At 42.3% G+C, this 15,546-nt stretch overlaps 1 protein-coding gene across 1 annotated transcript; it reads left to right on the top strand.

Annotated features, from left to right (window-relative positions):
- Positions 1–470: 470 nt before the first annotated feature.
- fgf4 (fibroblast growth factor 4) lies at positions 471–7,925 on the top strand. Its single transcript, XM_071473000.1, has 3 exons — positions 471–1,263; positions 2,710–2,813; positions 4,074–7,925. Exons 1-3 carry the CDS (start codon positions 867–869, stop codon positions 4,248–4,250), a joined length of 678 nt encoding a protein of 225 aa, XP_071329101.1. The 5' UTR covers positions 471–866; the 3' UTR covers positions 4,251–7,925.
- Positions 7,926–15,546: the final 7,621 nt, after the last annotated feature.

Genomic DNA, 15,546 nt, shown 5'->3' with positions numbered 1-15,546 from the left:
ATCAAAAGCAACGCACTACTGCATCTGAAAGACTGTCAGGGATGACACATCAAAGACCTGACTCCAACAAAAATCTGTTACTTCATACAAACACCATCATATGGTCAGATGAAGAAAGTACGGGGCTTCCATCCGCAGCATCCCTGGGAATTAAAAAGAGGAATGAAATCAATGATGCACAAATAAAACAAACGTGAGGTCAAGAGGAGTTTCCTGTTTACGTGTCATGTTTATTTATTTTATGATAGACACAGTTCACACCTATGACAGGTCACAGTGTGCTTAAGCTGGAACGTCAGCGCTGTGTTAAGTCTCGGCCAACAATGACAGCCGACTTATCATGCTGCAAACTCTCTATTTAGTTTGACCATTGTTTTCTATAAGGGCCCGGAACATGATTTCCCGCCTACCAGTCTTAAGTTAGCGTTTTTTTTCATTTGGCTGAATTGGACCTGTGTTTTTTCCTGTTATTGTTCATTTATAGAACTGTCTCCTGTCTCGACATCACGGTCTGTTAACTGGGCCGTTTCCTATTTTACATCCTCCCATACATAAATTATGATATTCTGCTGCTGATAATGAAAGCCCCGCACAAAGAAGTTTTTTTTATTATTATTATTATAACAAGGCCTTTATTCATTTATTTTCTCCACACTGCTCAGATAAGACAGCCATTATTTGATTTGAATGAAGCCCCAGCTCCATGTGCTGCGCCCGCATGTGAAAACGTAGTTTGTAGATTTCTTCTAAGTGTGGAGCTGTGATGTAATGTGTCTGCAGGTATAAATATAGAGGCATGGCTGCACGGCGCTCATGCAGATCAATGTCGCTCCGGCGCTGAAGCCAGTGCGCCTGTCGGTCTGGGAATGAGCGCAACTTCCACACGCTCCTCTCTGCCGCGCCGCTGCTGCTTCTTCTTCTTCTCGCTCCATTGGAAAGGCAAACGCCGGGAGGCTGCATTCAGAGCCAGACCCGGGATGGGCTCTCTGGCGACCCTGCGGACTGTCCTGGTCCTGGGCCTGGTGACCGGGCTGGCGGGATGCGCCCCCGGCCTGAACCGGACAGCGGACCGCTGGGAGGCCCTCTACTCGCGGTCCCTTGCGCGGATCCCGGGGGAGAAGCGGGAGGAGATCAGCCGAGACAGCGACTACCTTCTTGGAATTAAAAGGTTGCGACGCCTCTATTGCAACGTGGGGATCGGCTTTCACATTCAGGTGTTACCGGACGGTCGAATAACGGGGGTCCACAACGAAAATCGTTACAGTAAGTTGTGTCAATTGTTTATTAATTAGATAAAAGCAGCTGGTTGTTTCTTTCTCCACCTTCACCTGTGGAGTGATTCTCAGTTTGTACAGTGTACAGTTGGTTTTGAGAAATAGTTGTATTAAACTCTAAATGACGACATCAATATTATTCTGATCAGTCAGTGGCTGATCAACCACCTGCTGACACTTGATCCACACCTGATCCCGCTCCTCCTGTCAGTCACCCTACTGCTCACAGATATTGATCCATGCGTCAGTGCAAAACATCTGGAGTTCTCCCGTAGTGCCGCTGAGCACGCTGCTGTGTGCTCAGCGGCACTACAGAGCGGGTGCTTTCCGCCTTGTGTGTAACCAGAGCTCGCTGTGATCCAGGCCAGCGGCCAGCCAGCTCCTAAAGTTAGGACACAACGCTCAGACCCATCTGAGACGGATTAACCCCGGCGGTCCGGCTCAGACTCACACACACCGCCTTCACATATTCAGACACGAAGAATAACAAACATTTATTAGTCCAACATGTCAGATCTAATCCCTGTTTGTGAACGGTTGTCCCTCTTCAAGTGACAGAAAGACTGAGAGCTGCGCAGGGGACAGGAACTCCAAGCTCGTTGTGTCTTTGTGCTGCCTCTGAACTATTTTGAGACAAGGCATAAAGATTCAGGCAGATACATTACAGAAAATCTCTGCGAGGAATTCAAGCCACGGTGAAGCATTTTCAGATGAGAGGACACACAAAGGACACACACAGTGAGACCAGTAAACCTGCACATGCCATTTACCTCCACACACTTCACAATAACACAATCGTCACTGACAACACAGTGTCATTAGGTCTGCAGTGACAGACAGGAAATATTGCTCTTTTTGTGACACCTTAAACCCACAAATGTTAGTAACAATCATATCACACTAAATAATAATGCATATATTTTTACCTACATCTTCATGCAATTTGAGGTCAGAGGTTAAAACAGTTTGGTTCAGACTGTTTTCATGAGGATTTCCCTTCACTGTGGGAAGTTTGTGTCCACACCTTTTACACTCACTCATTTGTTTACTGTGTGAATTTACAGTGACATCACTCTTGATTAGTGTCTTCTTGTATTATTTGGCATTAAGTATTTTGCGCTAAGCATGTCACAATTATCTTGGTCAAAATAATTGCAATTTATTATTGCAATAGTCATGAAAATGCTTTAAACTCTTCAAATGGCTCTAAAACTCACTGAAATTCACAGGAATTATCCTTTCACAAACATAAATTTCCAGGTGGCACTGAAGGATGCTGCTGTGCTGCTGGCCTCATGGCATAGACAGTATTTTCAAGTCACACATGTGAGCATATAAGATCATATATCGTCCCATCCCTATTTGGCACATGGTCTCATATCACCAGGTCTGGGACTCTCCATCAGTCCAGTTTCAATGTGTGTTTTCCCTTAAGGTCTCCTGCAGATCTCTCCAGTGGAGAGAGGAGTGGTCACTCTGCTTGGGGTCCGCAGCGGACTGTTTGTGGCCATGAACCAACGAGGAAAGCTGTACGGATCTGTGAGTGAACAAGCACTGTCTCATACTCACCACACACACACACACACACACACACACACACACACACACAGACATCCCTGTTTTACCAGACTCAAGTCTTCACACTCAAACGGCCATTTTAACTTGTAGAGTCCAACATGTTGGTCCCCACAAAACTGTCAGACCTCACAAGTACGGTGAGTTTCCAGTTTTAGGACCCCATGAACTAAGGTTTGATGAAGACAAAGCCAAAACTTTTGCTTTCACTTGTTTCTTTTGTACATTTTTTATTAAATCTTGTTAACAGACGTAGCAGAAAGTGTCTGTTTATCAGATCATCAGAATTTACTGAGGTCATGAGTCCAAGTCCTCCTTACCCCCCAGTGTACAGCGTACTGCTGTAGATTGGTAAAACTCACCAAATGCAGGCCATGCTCTGAAACGAGCCGAACAGACGGTCAGAGTCAGACAGAAATGCTCCAATACTTTATAAAAAATGTATTTTGTCCACTGGTCTCTAATATTTCTCATGCAGCGATATATAGACTTCCTGTCGTCCAATGGTTGTGCAGTGTTGTAGCTTGCTAGCTTAGTGACAGAATGACCACTTGGTGTTGTGTTGTTAATAAAGTTAGAATAACAACATGCTGGGACCTTGGCTGCATAATTGTAACATCACAAAGTTCGAGAAGTCCTGACGGCTGGTTTTAAGGCTTAGTTTCTGAATACAGGCTGTGCACATTTCTCTGTGGACTGAGGCTTTGATACTTTCACTCTATTAATATACACCTAGACCTAGACCTGCTTTATAATCAAAAACACATTGACATCTACCTTTAGACTGGATGGACCTTTAAGTCATTGGGAAGGAATAACTTACTGGTAGATTTATGAATAACTGGTGCAGCTCAGTCCAGTTCTAGGATATTGAGCACCAATGTGTGGGCCTCCCAAGAGGATAAACAGCACCTACAACATTGTTGAGTGAGTTCACCAGCGATGATTCCTCTCAGAAGGAGAAAACAACAAAATCAGACTGACTCCTGCTTCACTCACATCATCTCACAGCCTAATTTCTGTGTAAATCTCTGACTCAAACTGCTGCTGTACAATAGCCCTTCAGTCAAAAATAAAGCAATTGTTTGATAGTAATCACGATGAACAATACAGACTTGAACCCCCCCCCCCCCCAAAAAATGTCCCGCCATCTTTGTTTTGTCTCTGCTTTCAAACAATCAGCATTTTCATACAGCCCTTGTATCTGCCTGTTTTCTCCTGCAGCTACACTACAATCATGAGTGTAAGTTCAGAGAGAAGCTCCTCGCCAACAACTACAACGCCTATGAGTCGGCAGCGTACCCGAGGATGTACATCGGCCTGAGTAAGAACGGCAAAACAAAAAGAGGAAACCGAGTGTCACCCGCCATGACGGTGACACATTTCTTGCCAAGAATCTAGTGGCCTCATAAATAGACTTCACCTCAATATGGAAAAGGAGGGGGGGGGGCTCCAAACTATGATGCACTTTCACTACAAGTTTTATGCAAGTGTATCATATTTGATCTTTTGCTATGTATATATTCATTTTTTATTTATGTTTAACAACAGCTTTGTATTTTTTAGGAGGGGTTGTCTTTTCACTGTGGGGGGGGGTCACAGATGTTTTCTTTTTCTAATTTATCTGATATTTGCTGCTACTGAATGAAATCCTGTCTTGGAATGTTGGTTTTCTTTGCACTGATTTGCAGCAGTGCACAGGAGATGTTTCTGACTTCACTGTGCTTTTTTACGATTTTCAACAGAACAGGATCTTTCTGAGTCTTAGCCTAAAAAACAAGACATGAGGTGTCTGGGGGGCATGATTGCCCAACACGCCAGCTCTTTTGTGTGGCACTGGAGCCTAATTGAAACAGTATCATCTTACTGCCGGAGAGAGAGAGAGAGAGAGAGAGAGAGAGAGAGAGGAGTGGGGGAGCTGAAGGACCCCCACAACCTCCACTGCTCTGTTTATAGCTCTGCCGGGGGGGTGAACTCTGAACTTTTCTGCTGTCAATCTCAGTCAGATCTATAAGACTGCCGATGGAGAGAGGCATCCTCCTTGACTTTATGTAAGTGGGGAATTTGGAAGTTTAAAGGCAAGGTCAGGGAGCAGCAGCAGAGGAACCACAGCCCTGACTGTGGAAGAGGATTTTCTTAATGTCAGGTTATTTCTGATTGTCCCGTAGCTTTGCTGGGTGTGAAGCTGGACAGCAGCATCACTCAGGACATGTTCATGTGAACTGGACAGATTTTTTTTTTTATAGCCTGTGTTGTGCCACAGTTTGTCATCTTCGCCTTCACTTAAAGCAACACTACGTAACTTCTGAAAGAAGAAACAACACAGTTTAATTCATAAGCAACAAAACAACCCTAACTCCATAAACTCCTGGTTGGCAAAAGTTACATAGTCTTTGCTATTAGTAAGTTTTGCTGTTGCTACATAGCCAATATTAGCATTAACAGCTGTTTACTTACCAGTTTTGCCAAGAGTTTCAGTGATCGTTGTGTTGAACAGAGGTTATAAGAAAAGACCCACGTCTTCTTCTTCAGGGGAGACTGGACGCCACAGTCACTTGGTGTCAGAAAGTGACAGGATGGGCCAACTGGGCCGGCGCTAGCTGGTTAGCATACTAACTTCAGAAGTTAGCAAGAAGAAATAGAAGCAAAACAAGAAGGTTGTTTCCACAGCTGGAGCCAGCTGTTGGTGAGTAAAGGTAAAAAAAAAAAAAAAAAAGTAAAGATGTTTGATTATAAACAGCTGTTAATGCTAATGTTAGCTATGCAGCGATAGCAAAACTAGCTGCTTTCAAAACAAACCTTTGAGAAACACATTCACTGGCTTCTGGATTTACATGAGAAGATTCATGCTACTGTTTTATCTATAACGCTACAGCCAGCAGCTGATTAGCTTAGCATTAAGACCTACCTACCAGCACCAGTAAACCTCACTGATGAACTCATAATATCTTGTTTGTTTAATCCACATAAAAATTAGTCCTGTAGTCTGGTTGTAACTGCACAACAAACAAGATGCTTTTATGCTAAGCTAAGCTAAACTCTTCCCTCAGTTTTAAAGGACTTTCTAAGGTTATACATCAATGTCATTTTCTAAGTGCATTCCCCCCTCCGCTCATTTCCATGTGCAGTGATAAACAACAACACACTCAGGATAAAATAAGACTACAGATATGTTGTGTTGAGGATACAAACTTTGGCACAGTTCCGATACAACCCCCTCTTTTAATAAACCACCACCACTTTTCTAACTTCCTACAAGGCTATCTGCTCTGGCTCAGTTTACAGATTTCCCAGACTCCTTGTTTCTTGTGTTTGTCTCCTCTCTGTCTCTCTGTGTGCCCCTGCAGCCCAGCTCCGGTGGCCATGTTGTCCTAGTTGCGCCTTGTCACGTTCCAGCTATCTTTACCCTATGATTTACTTTTAGAAAGGATAATCATGGGAGAAATATTTACGGACAGCTGTTGGACTGGACTGTACTATATGCTAGGGCCAGTAACCCTATATTTTTCTTTATATATTTTGTAAATATAACCTCTAAGTAACTGAAGGTTCTGGTATTCCTTTCGGGGGAGGACAGTTTTAAACCAACACAGCTGGGGGTGGGGGTCTCAAGGCATGAGGTGCGTTTGATTGGTTCACTTTGGTGCAATCAATAAGTTCACTATGAAAAAAGAATACAGGTGAGACAGGTGAGAGACAGGCTGTTATTTGGTTGCTGTGCTCTGGTGTCTTTCATCTTCGAGGTTTGAAATCTCAGTTTCAACATTCCACATGGTAGCGTATATTGTACCCTGCGCAGTCCCAGTGTGGGACTGTTCTGTTTCCTCCTCTGACCAAGAGTAGAAGTGATGATGCATTAGCACTGAGGCCAGCCATGCTGAGTACACACGCTAGGTATTAAATTGCAAATAGCTCAAGCAAATATCATGCAAACTGTCACTGTGGTGGCCTTAGGCTGTGATTCCCGCAGCCAGGCGTAGCTGTGGGGGCTGATCCGAGCTCTGCAGGTGGAGTCCTTTGAGATACATGTAAGATTGTCAGATTAAGAGCTAAAACCACTGTCTGCTGGCTCCACAGTGTCTCATCTTACAGTGCAGTTGTTTGAATCTCCTCTCCAGAGTCTCAGCTGCTCAGCAGTGAGACACGCAGGTACACTGGTGTGTCTGGTGCTCACAGCTGGGCTCAGTGTTCTCAGGTGTCACTGCTTTGCATGGCGGGTTCGTGTTTACAGTGGAAAACCTCTCTGCCCTCTGTCACTGACCCGGGCTGAGCCTCTACTCTGCCTGCTCATTTGGTTATTCAGCTACAGTCAGAGAAGACCAGTCAGTGGTGTGAGACTGTTGGCACACTTTCTGCACACAGGTCCACATGGTTAACAGCAGGATGAGCGTCCCTGCTCACCACGTGGACATAACAGCTTGTCCACACAGAAAGACTCTAAGCTGCACCACACCTGCTGCAGCTCACACCATGTCTCCTGTGTAGACAGATTCACCCCTTGGTTCTGTTATACTGCCCCAAAATCTCCTGCAATATCACTGTTTAAAGGGCTAGCTCACCCAAATTATAAAAACCATGTTCTCAGCTCCCTGCTGTTCTCCAGTGTTCCTGATAATACACACAAGACTGGAACTACTTTCTACCAAAAAAATAGTGCCTGTGAACCAATAACAGGATGTTGTGTGAATTATCCAGAGTCACAGGAACGCTCTCAGTAAATGTGGAATTATTTACATGTCAGCAAACAGAGAAAAGGTGGAGAGAAATCTCCAAACAACCTGGCTCCATGAACTGACTCTTTAAACGGTGAGCCAAGTGGAGATTTGTGAATCCGCTGTGTATCAGCGGATTCTGCTGCCTGGACATCTGTGTTCAGTGAAGAGGTTTTCTACTGCTGTGATTCTGTACTGTCGATGATTCTGAGTCCTGTGGTCTTATGATGATTTTGTATCAACTACGTTTATCAGTGGACCTGTAGTTTTATACAGGACCTAATAAATCTCTTACTGTATGTGCTGTGCACATGGCTAAAGTCTAACTTAAGGGAAGTTGACAATAAAATCATGATCCCCTGAATGTAAAGTGTGTCGTGTATCTGTGTTTTTGTGATAAGAGTTTCTTTTATCATACACAACTCTGTGTGTGTGTGTGTGTGTGTGTGTGTGTGTGTGTGTGTGTCAGTGTATTTTTACCTGAGTGTGTTCACTTTTTGGGGGTTTTGGAGATTACAAATAAGTTTCTATATCTCATAAAGAAACAGCGATTCACAAGTGCTGGATCAGGGTTACACACAGACTGCAAGTGTATTCACAGTATATGTACAGTACACACATAGAATCAAAACACTGCATGTGACATACACACACACACACACACACACACAGTGGTGTGCTCCTTGGGCAAGATACTGAACCAATGAAATGTATTGTTGTGTGTGAGATAGAAAAAGCACAGTATGAATGTGTGAGTGAATGAGTGAATTGTAGTTGTAGTGTAAAAGCTTTGAGTGGTTGATAAGACTAGAAAAGTGGTATAAATAAGTTTCAGGCACATTGATGTATGTGAACTGAAACTGTTTATTCTCTCTTCTTCTATATTGTCCAAAATCAACAAGTTTGTCTCTGAGGGTTTTGCAGCAGGCGACACTGTTGTTTTCCTGGTGACAGAATCAACATGAGTTCAACATATGGCAACAGTGTCAGGCAGAGATTTAACGTACTGTTCACATCAAAGACAAAGACGAATTAGTTAATCAGCAGATAGTTAACAGTGACAAAATCAGACTTAAAAGATGCTACAGCAATTTAATTTTGAACCTCCATAAAGTAAGGAGACTTTCATCATGCATTTTTTTTCATTCAACTCTCTCTGCCTGGTAAACACACATTTCAAGAGCAAAGAAGACATAGGGGCGACCCAATAGCTGAATGGTTATGGCGCATACCACATGAGTGCAAATGCTATCAGGAGGCAAGTTGCTGGTTTGACTCCTGACCAGCCTGACTCTTTCCTGCATGTCATTCCCCCTCTCTCTGCCCCTTTCCTGTCTCCAATGTCCTATTGAATAAATGCACAAAAGTCCAAAAAATATCTTACACCATAAAAAACACCATCTACAGACACCTGGAACAAGACCACATTTAAACATAAAGTCAACTCAGCCTGTGAAAACATCAGTAAAACCTCCAGTTATAAGCTGGAGATGAAGAGTTTAAAGGATGAGCATAGGTGTAATTAAAGACACTAATGAGTTGTGTTTACAGGAAATGTGGGATCCAGGGTTTTCAAACTTTGATACTTGGGATTAAAAGTCAGAATATCTCAGCTCTGCTCCATGTCGACCATCCTGGCTGCAGGGAAGACGGTGTCGGTCAGTCGGTTCACCACTTTGGTTCAGACTAAAATACCTCGACAACTATTGGATGGATCGACATGAAAATTTTAACATTTGTATCCAAAAGGGTTAATCCTGCTGACTTCTCCTGTAGCCCCATCTTAAATATCTGTACTCTACTGAAATACCATTGGATGGACTGAGACTAAATGTGGTTCATTCATGTTCCCCTCAGGATGAACCCTCCATCATCAGGTCGACATGTTACCTGTTTGAATAATTAATATACCTGCAAATGTAATGACATTGGACATCAGCCTCAGGGGACTTAACGCTCAGTGCTTAACAAAATTAGCATGCTAGCATGCTAATCTAAGATAGTGAACATGCTAAACGATATAAACATGTTGGCATGTTAGCATTAGCATTTAGTTCACAGCACACTGCAGTTGTGTCCCAATTCAGGGGCCACATCCTTCAGAGGACAGGGTCTACGATGGTGTGGCTTTTTCATGGCCATCATAAACCACAAAGGTTGTTCACTTTCATTACTCGTCTTGGGATAAATTTTGGGTGGATCCTTCGGGACACAGCTAATGTCTGAATACAGCCTTTTAGAGCTGCTAGCATCACCTGAAGCTAATCAGCTAGCTAATCATCATGTCTGTTGAATCTATATGACATAAATCAAAGGTTTTCAACCAATCATCAGACAGTATTCATTAGTGGTGACAAAAAATAATACTTGTTATTGATGAGTGAGTAATGATGTCACAATGACATAACGATGATGTTCTCTCTGCTGTGAACATGTGATCCAAACATCAGATGACTTCTTTCTTTTCTTAATTATTTTTTTCAGGCTTTATTTAAAGTTACAGCGGGAAATAGAGGATGACATGCAGCAAAGGGCCGCAGGTTGGATTCAAACCCCAGGCCACTACGGTAAGGACTAAGCCTTTATGATATGTGCTCTACCAGGTGAGCCACGAGGTGCCCCCTTCTTCATGTTTCTGTAGCTGTGTCGCTGCCTGGTTCTTTGTATCTGCTGCACTAGGGCCCAGAGCAGGACAGGTTTTCACGTAGCTCCTCAACATATGTATTTCTGTCCCTGCGCTCAGCTGCAGCCCGGGGATAAAACAGGCCTCGTCATTGCCTGAAGAACTATACAACGACAGCTTCCTGCAGTCCCAGACCGGGGCTGTAAACCAGACAAAACATAGAGCCCGGCCTGCTGCATCCTCTCTCTCGTTGTCTCCAAGCTGTTTCACGGTACACACAGCATGCCAACGTCAAACACACACACCTGAGAGATAGGCTTTCAAATTGAGAGTTAACAACAGCGTCTGTATGATTTGACAGCCACTTACTGGAGTCTGAGTACACACAGGTGAGGAGACACACACGCACACACACCAATGTTGCTTTGCTGTGAAGTGGACTTTACTGTTCTTTTTCATCTAATAAAACATCAAAACACATATGTTTGTGTGTGTGTGTGTGTGTGTGTGTGTGTGTGTGTGTGTGTGTGTGTCCGTGTGTCTGTGTGTGTGTGTGTGTGTGTGTGGTGGGGTGAGGCTGGCCCATTTGAATGACTTTGAAATCTTTCAAATTGAAGCTGTGTTTGGATTCTGCTCCCAGACAGCAGGTACAGTGTGTGGATCAGATGAGTTTGTCTTTATTATATTTCAGACCAGTCAATGTGTTTCAAAAACATCATTTTGTGAAGTTAACAAGGTCACACTGGTGTTTCCAGCCGCCTGGTTTCTGGATGGTCCAAACAAATCAGGTGCATTCAAATGACTTCAGTCTGTGTGACAGGATACCTCAATCTCTCTCTCTCTCTCTCACACACACACACACACACACACACACACACACACACTAGACAAAACTACTATTTCATATGAAGGAATGCGCATTTTTCTCCTCCCACATTGTGACATCACTGAGCCTGGTCAGGTGTATCATGCAGGTCATAGAATATATTCACTGACTTATTACTTTATTGTTTTATTTTTATTTTTTTATTTTTTTTATCTTTTTTTAATTTCCTCTGGGAGAGGTAAGCTGGTAGAGGTAAATGGCCAGGGAAGGCATGCCTACTGAGAATTAAAAAATAAAAACGTTTAGAAAACACCCCACAAAGGACTAGCTCCCTCCTTGAGGGTCTGGGAGCAATTCAGATTGGGAGACAGGTTCCTCTCACCTGGAGGCCAGCCTCCCCCCAAGGGAGAATGACCACTGTAAGGGGAAGCCCCCATATTTCTATACGACAATAACTCAAAACCAAATCAAATCAAACCAACAAACCTGCTGCCTCTGTATCCAGAAATATTTCAAACTGTATTTCTCAGTGGACAAACCCTCCTCTGTCTGTCAGGGCAGGAAACGTCTGTCTGTGTGAGATACTCCAGATGCTGAGCTGTAAAATTGAGGGTACTTTTAAAGACTCCCTCCCCAGCCCATCTCTCACTTTTATCTCCGGTGTCCTCGGTTGTCATGTGTATGTGTGACTTAAGGAAATGACCTGGACGAGACTGAAATCTACAGCTCACATCCCACTGACACTGTCACCATCAACACAGAAAACAACACTGCTGTGTGTGTCTGTTTTAATGTTGCACACAGTTTCAGACAATAACACAGCAGTCTAATGGGGTTAATTGTACAAACTGAGACACACCTTTAGGTTGTGTACATGTATGTGGATGGAGTCTTTGTTCTTTCATCTGACCGTTTCATTTAAATCAACAGTTTACCACTTTTACAATGTATCTCAGGTATTTGTACTTGAGAATGTATTTTTCTACTCTGGTTACACTTCAGATTAAGGTTTTATATTTATTTATATTTCTATTCTCTCTCTCAGATGGTTTCATTTCAAACAAAAAACAATACAATAAAAATTTGACTCTTACTCCTTATCATGTGACGACCCCTCAGATTTATCCTGTGACCCTTTGGAGGGGCCCAATCCCCTGGTTGAGAACCACTGAACTAAACTGTGTATAAGATAATTAAAGCAGCTCCACCTGCAGCAGCTACAGCAGCGAAATAACTTAACTACACAATGAAGTACTTCATTACTTTACTGAGATACTTTAAGTTCATTTTACATTGTTTTATTTATAGCTAAATTATTATAAATTGTAATCTTCTGCACTCATTTGCCCCAGTGCTGCCTGGTACACACCTAAACTAACTCAGCTCCAGGCTGTTGCCTGTTCATAAAAATGTATTTTGATCACACACTCCACTACGAGATGTTCTCTCAACAGCTAAAACCTCCTGAAGGGAATACTGTTCATGATCATGCCTGGACTCTGTTTAGTTATTTCCTGTTTTATTTTGACATTACTTTCCTTATGTGTCTTACTGTTACTTTACTTGCTGTCTCTCACCTCTTGATTACCTGCTCCTCCTAATGTGTTGCACCTGTGTCTCCTCTCTGCTCTGTCTCCTGTCAGTTCTCTTGTGTTACCTCCTGCTTCTGTTTAATTCCCTGAGTTTTTCCAGTTTTGCTCTGACTCATCAGACCAACTGTGAAAATACCTTAGTGACGAGAGGGAAGAGAGAGGGTAGTTGCATCCCAGCTCCAGATCTACCTTGATATCAACCTTTGAACAATTCCAATCTGGCTTTCACCCCAAACACAGGGCTGGGTACCAAGCTTCAATATATTTGTGGCACTGACCAAAATGCTTTGATCCTACCAAATATTGAAAAATTAATTTTCTTTCAGTGCTAGATTTCATTACCAAAACAGTAAATTTCAGTTTCTGTGAGCCAAAAAGCATGCAGTATACATGTGTCATGATCATTAGTCACTGGTGATTGGCTGTCTAATGTAACGTTACACAAACATGTCATAGAGCCTTGCCCTGAAGGAAAAAAAAATGCTCAGAAACAAACTTGTGAACTGGCTTGTGTGTGTGTGTTTTTTTCCACCACGTTATTTGCAATGCAACATATGTGCAAAGGATGTTGCAGCAAAAGACGGCAACAGGACGAATTTGATGAAGCACTTAACTTTGCATAGCATCAATCTAAAAGCAGAAAGTTGCTCCGTGTTCGACTGAAAGAAGACGGAACCAAAGCCTTTCTCCTCTCAGTCAAGTCTGCCTCCTTCATCGCCACTGGATTCCTCATCATCTGATATTACTGAAGACAGCGCAGTGGCTGTGTTTGTAGCAGGCAAGCTAACATTTAGCAAACAAATTCAGCTAACTTGTACTTTGTTGTTTAGGCTACTGAAATTAACATGGATGCAGCGCCAATCACAAACTGGGATGTAACTTTATCTGGAATATTGTTTGCGTATAGCTCATTTAGCTCATTATATGGCTATATAGCTAGCTAGAAAATCAAAAGGTGAAATGCATTAAGATTGACAGTAACAGTGACCAACTTTATCTAACATACGGTTGTTAGCTTGTGCTTGTCCGTTGACTTGTCCTGGTTAAACAGCAGTTATCTTTTGTTTTTTTCTTTTGTCTGTAATGTATTTTTGTTGTTGTTGAAATTGATTTAAAAACATTGGTATCGAAAAAAGTATCGTTCAGGAATTGAACAGGTATTGAAGTCAAGGTATCAGTTCCTGTACTGGTATTGAAAAATTTTGAACAACACCCAACCCTACCCAAACATAACACAGAAACAGTCCTGGTTAAGATCAGCAAAGATCTTCTCCATGCTACCTATCTATACTAGACATGGATGACAAGCTATACCTAAAACTCAACAGAAGTTCAATTGCTGTGAAGGTGTTATCACAGACAGAACCCTTTCTTTTTGATTGCTTTTTTCCATCTGTGGAACATCTTCAGATTACACCCTGCCTTAACACCTCACTCCATGTCCTGGTCAATGCTGTAGTACATCATGAATTGACTACTTCAATGTAATCCTGGCATGCACCCCCAACAAGCTTATTCACTGACTTCAACTCATCCAGAACTCTGTAGTATTGATTACTACACTACTGTTGATTCAATTACACTGGCTCCCTGTGTCACTCCTGTTCCCTACAGTCTTCATCAGCAGGTCTACCAACACTACCACCCATCAATCTCAGAACATTGGTGTGCCAGGGCCTTCTCCCATGCTGCACTGCTTTTAAGAGTCTAAATGACATCCACATGAACACTGACACTGGCAAAATTTCAGTCCTATGTTACTGGATCTGAGTGCTGTTTCTGACATTACTAGCCATTCAGTTCTAGACAGACTGGAAAACTGGGCTGGACTCTGTGACAGGTTCTCAGATTGGTTCAGGTCCAAATTTGCGAAACAGAGACTATTTTGTTTTTGCTGTCAACTGAGCAGGTTAATATGATGTGAGGAGTACCTCTAGGGTCAATACTAGGACCTTTTTAACATCGAAATGCTCCCACTAGAACAATGTCACTTCACAATTAGGCAGACAACACTTATGACACTTGATTTCAACAAGCAACTCTGCTCCCCTTGACTCACTGCATCTGTGCATTGACCAAATGAATGAGTGAATTTGCCAAAATTTACTATCATGTTAAACAAAGACAAAACTGAGATATAATTATGTAATTGATTTATAATAATATAATAAATCAAAATAATTGTCTTTTCTCAGGCTGTCCTAAAAAAGCACTCATCAGTTCTGGCTATCAGTGTCTCAAAGAATTGACTTCAAAATTTTGTTACTTGTCTACAAATCACTTAAAGGAGCTACTTGTAAGTTTTGCTATTTCTACATAGCTAACATTAGCATTAGCAACTGTTTACTTAACAGTCTAGAAGAAACGTTGTGAGCTCAACATCAAACTTCATTCCTTTACTCACAAACAGCTGTCTCCAGAGGTGGAGACAAACACTCTTGTTTTGCCTCAATTTCTATCACTTCTTTTCTTCTACTGAAGTTAGCAGGCTAACCAGCAAGGCCCAGCTTGGTTGGACCGTCTTGTCACTTTTCCAATACCATCAGGAGCTCTTGTTGCTATTATGATTAGCTTTCTGCTGTACTACACTTCTGTACACTTCATTTTGTTGTGGTCGCACATCAGACATCAACAGTTAACTTTAACAATCACCAAAGATTATCCCAAAACGGAAAAATAAAATATTTCTCATTGTAATTCTTTACTTTATTCATTACTCACTTGTTTGTTCTTCATGAATCTTATTAACAAAGACTTTAGAAAACCCACACACCACTGTTTTTGTCACCCTGTGTGGTGCAGTATTTCCCATGAAGCATCACCACTGCCCTCTGCTGGAAAAAGTAGGTACTGCAAACTTGAACTGTTTGACCCATACTGGTCAGAAATTATTTTGAGTCAATTACGTGACCATTCTAATGGATCACAACAGATCAGTCTCTAT

The sequence above is a fragment of the Trachinotus anak genome, unplaced genomic scaffold (genome assembly GCF_046630095.1).
Source record: "Trachinotus anak isolate AG129_WGS33_773 ecotype Australia unplaced genomic scaffold, CSIRO_AGI_Tana_v1 ptg000042l, whole genome shotgun sequence".
In the NCBI taxonomy this organism is placed as follows: domain Eukaryota; kingdom Metazoa; phylum Chordata; class Actinopteri; order Carangiformes; family Carangidae; genus Trachinotus; species Trachinotus anak.
Note: the sequence above shows the minus strand (reverse complement) of the source record. Positions and strands in the feature narration are given on the sequence as shown.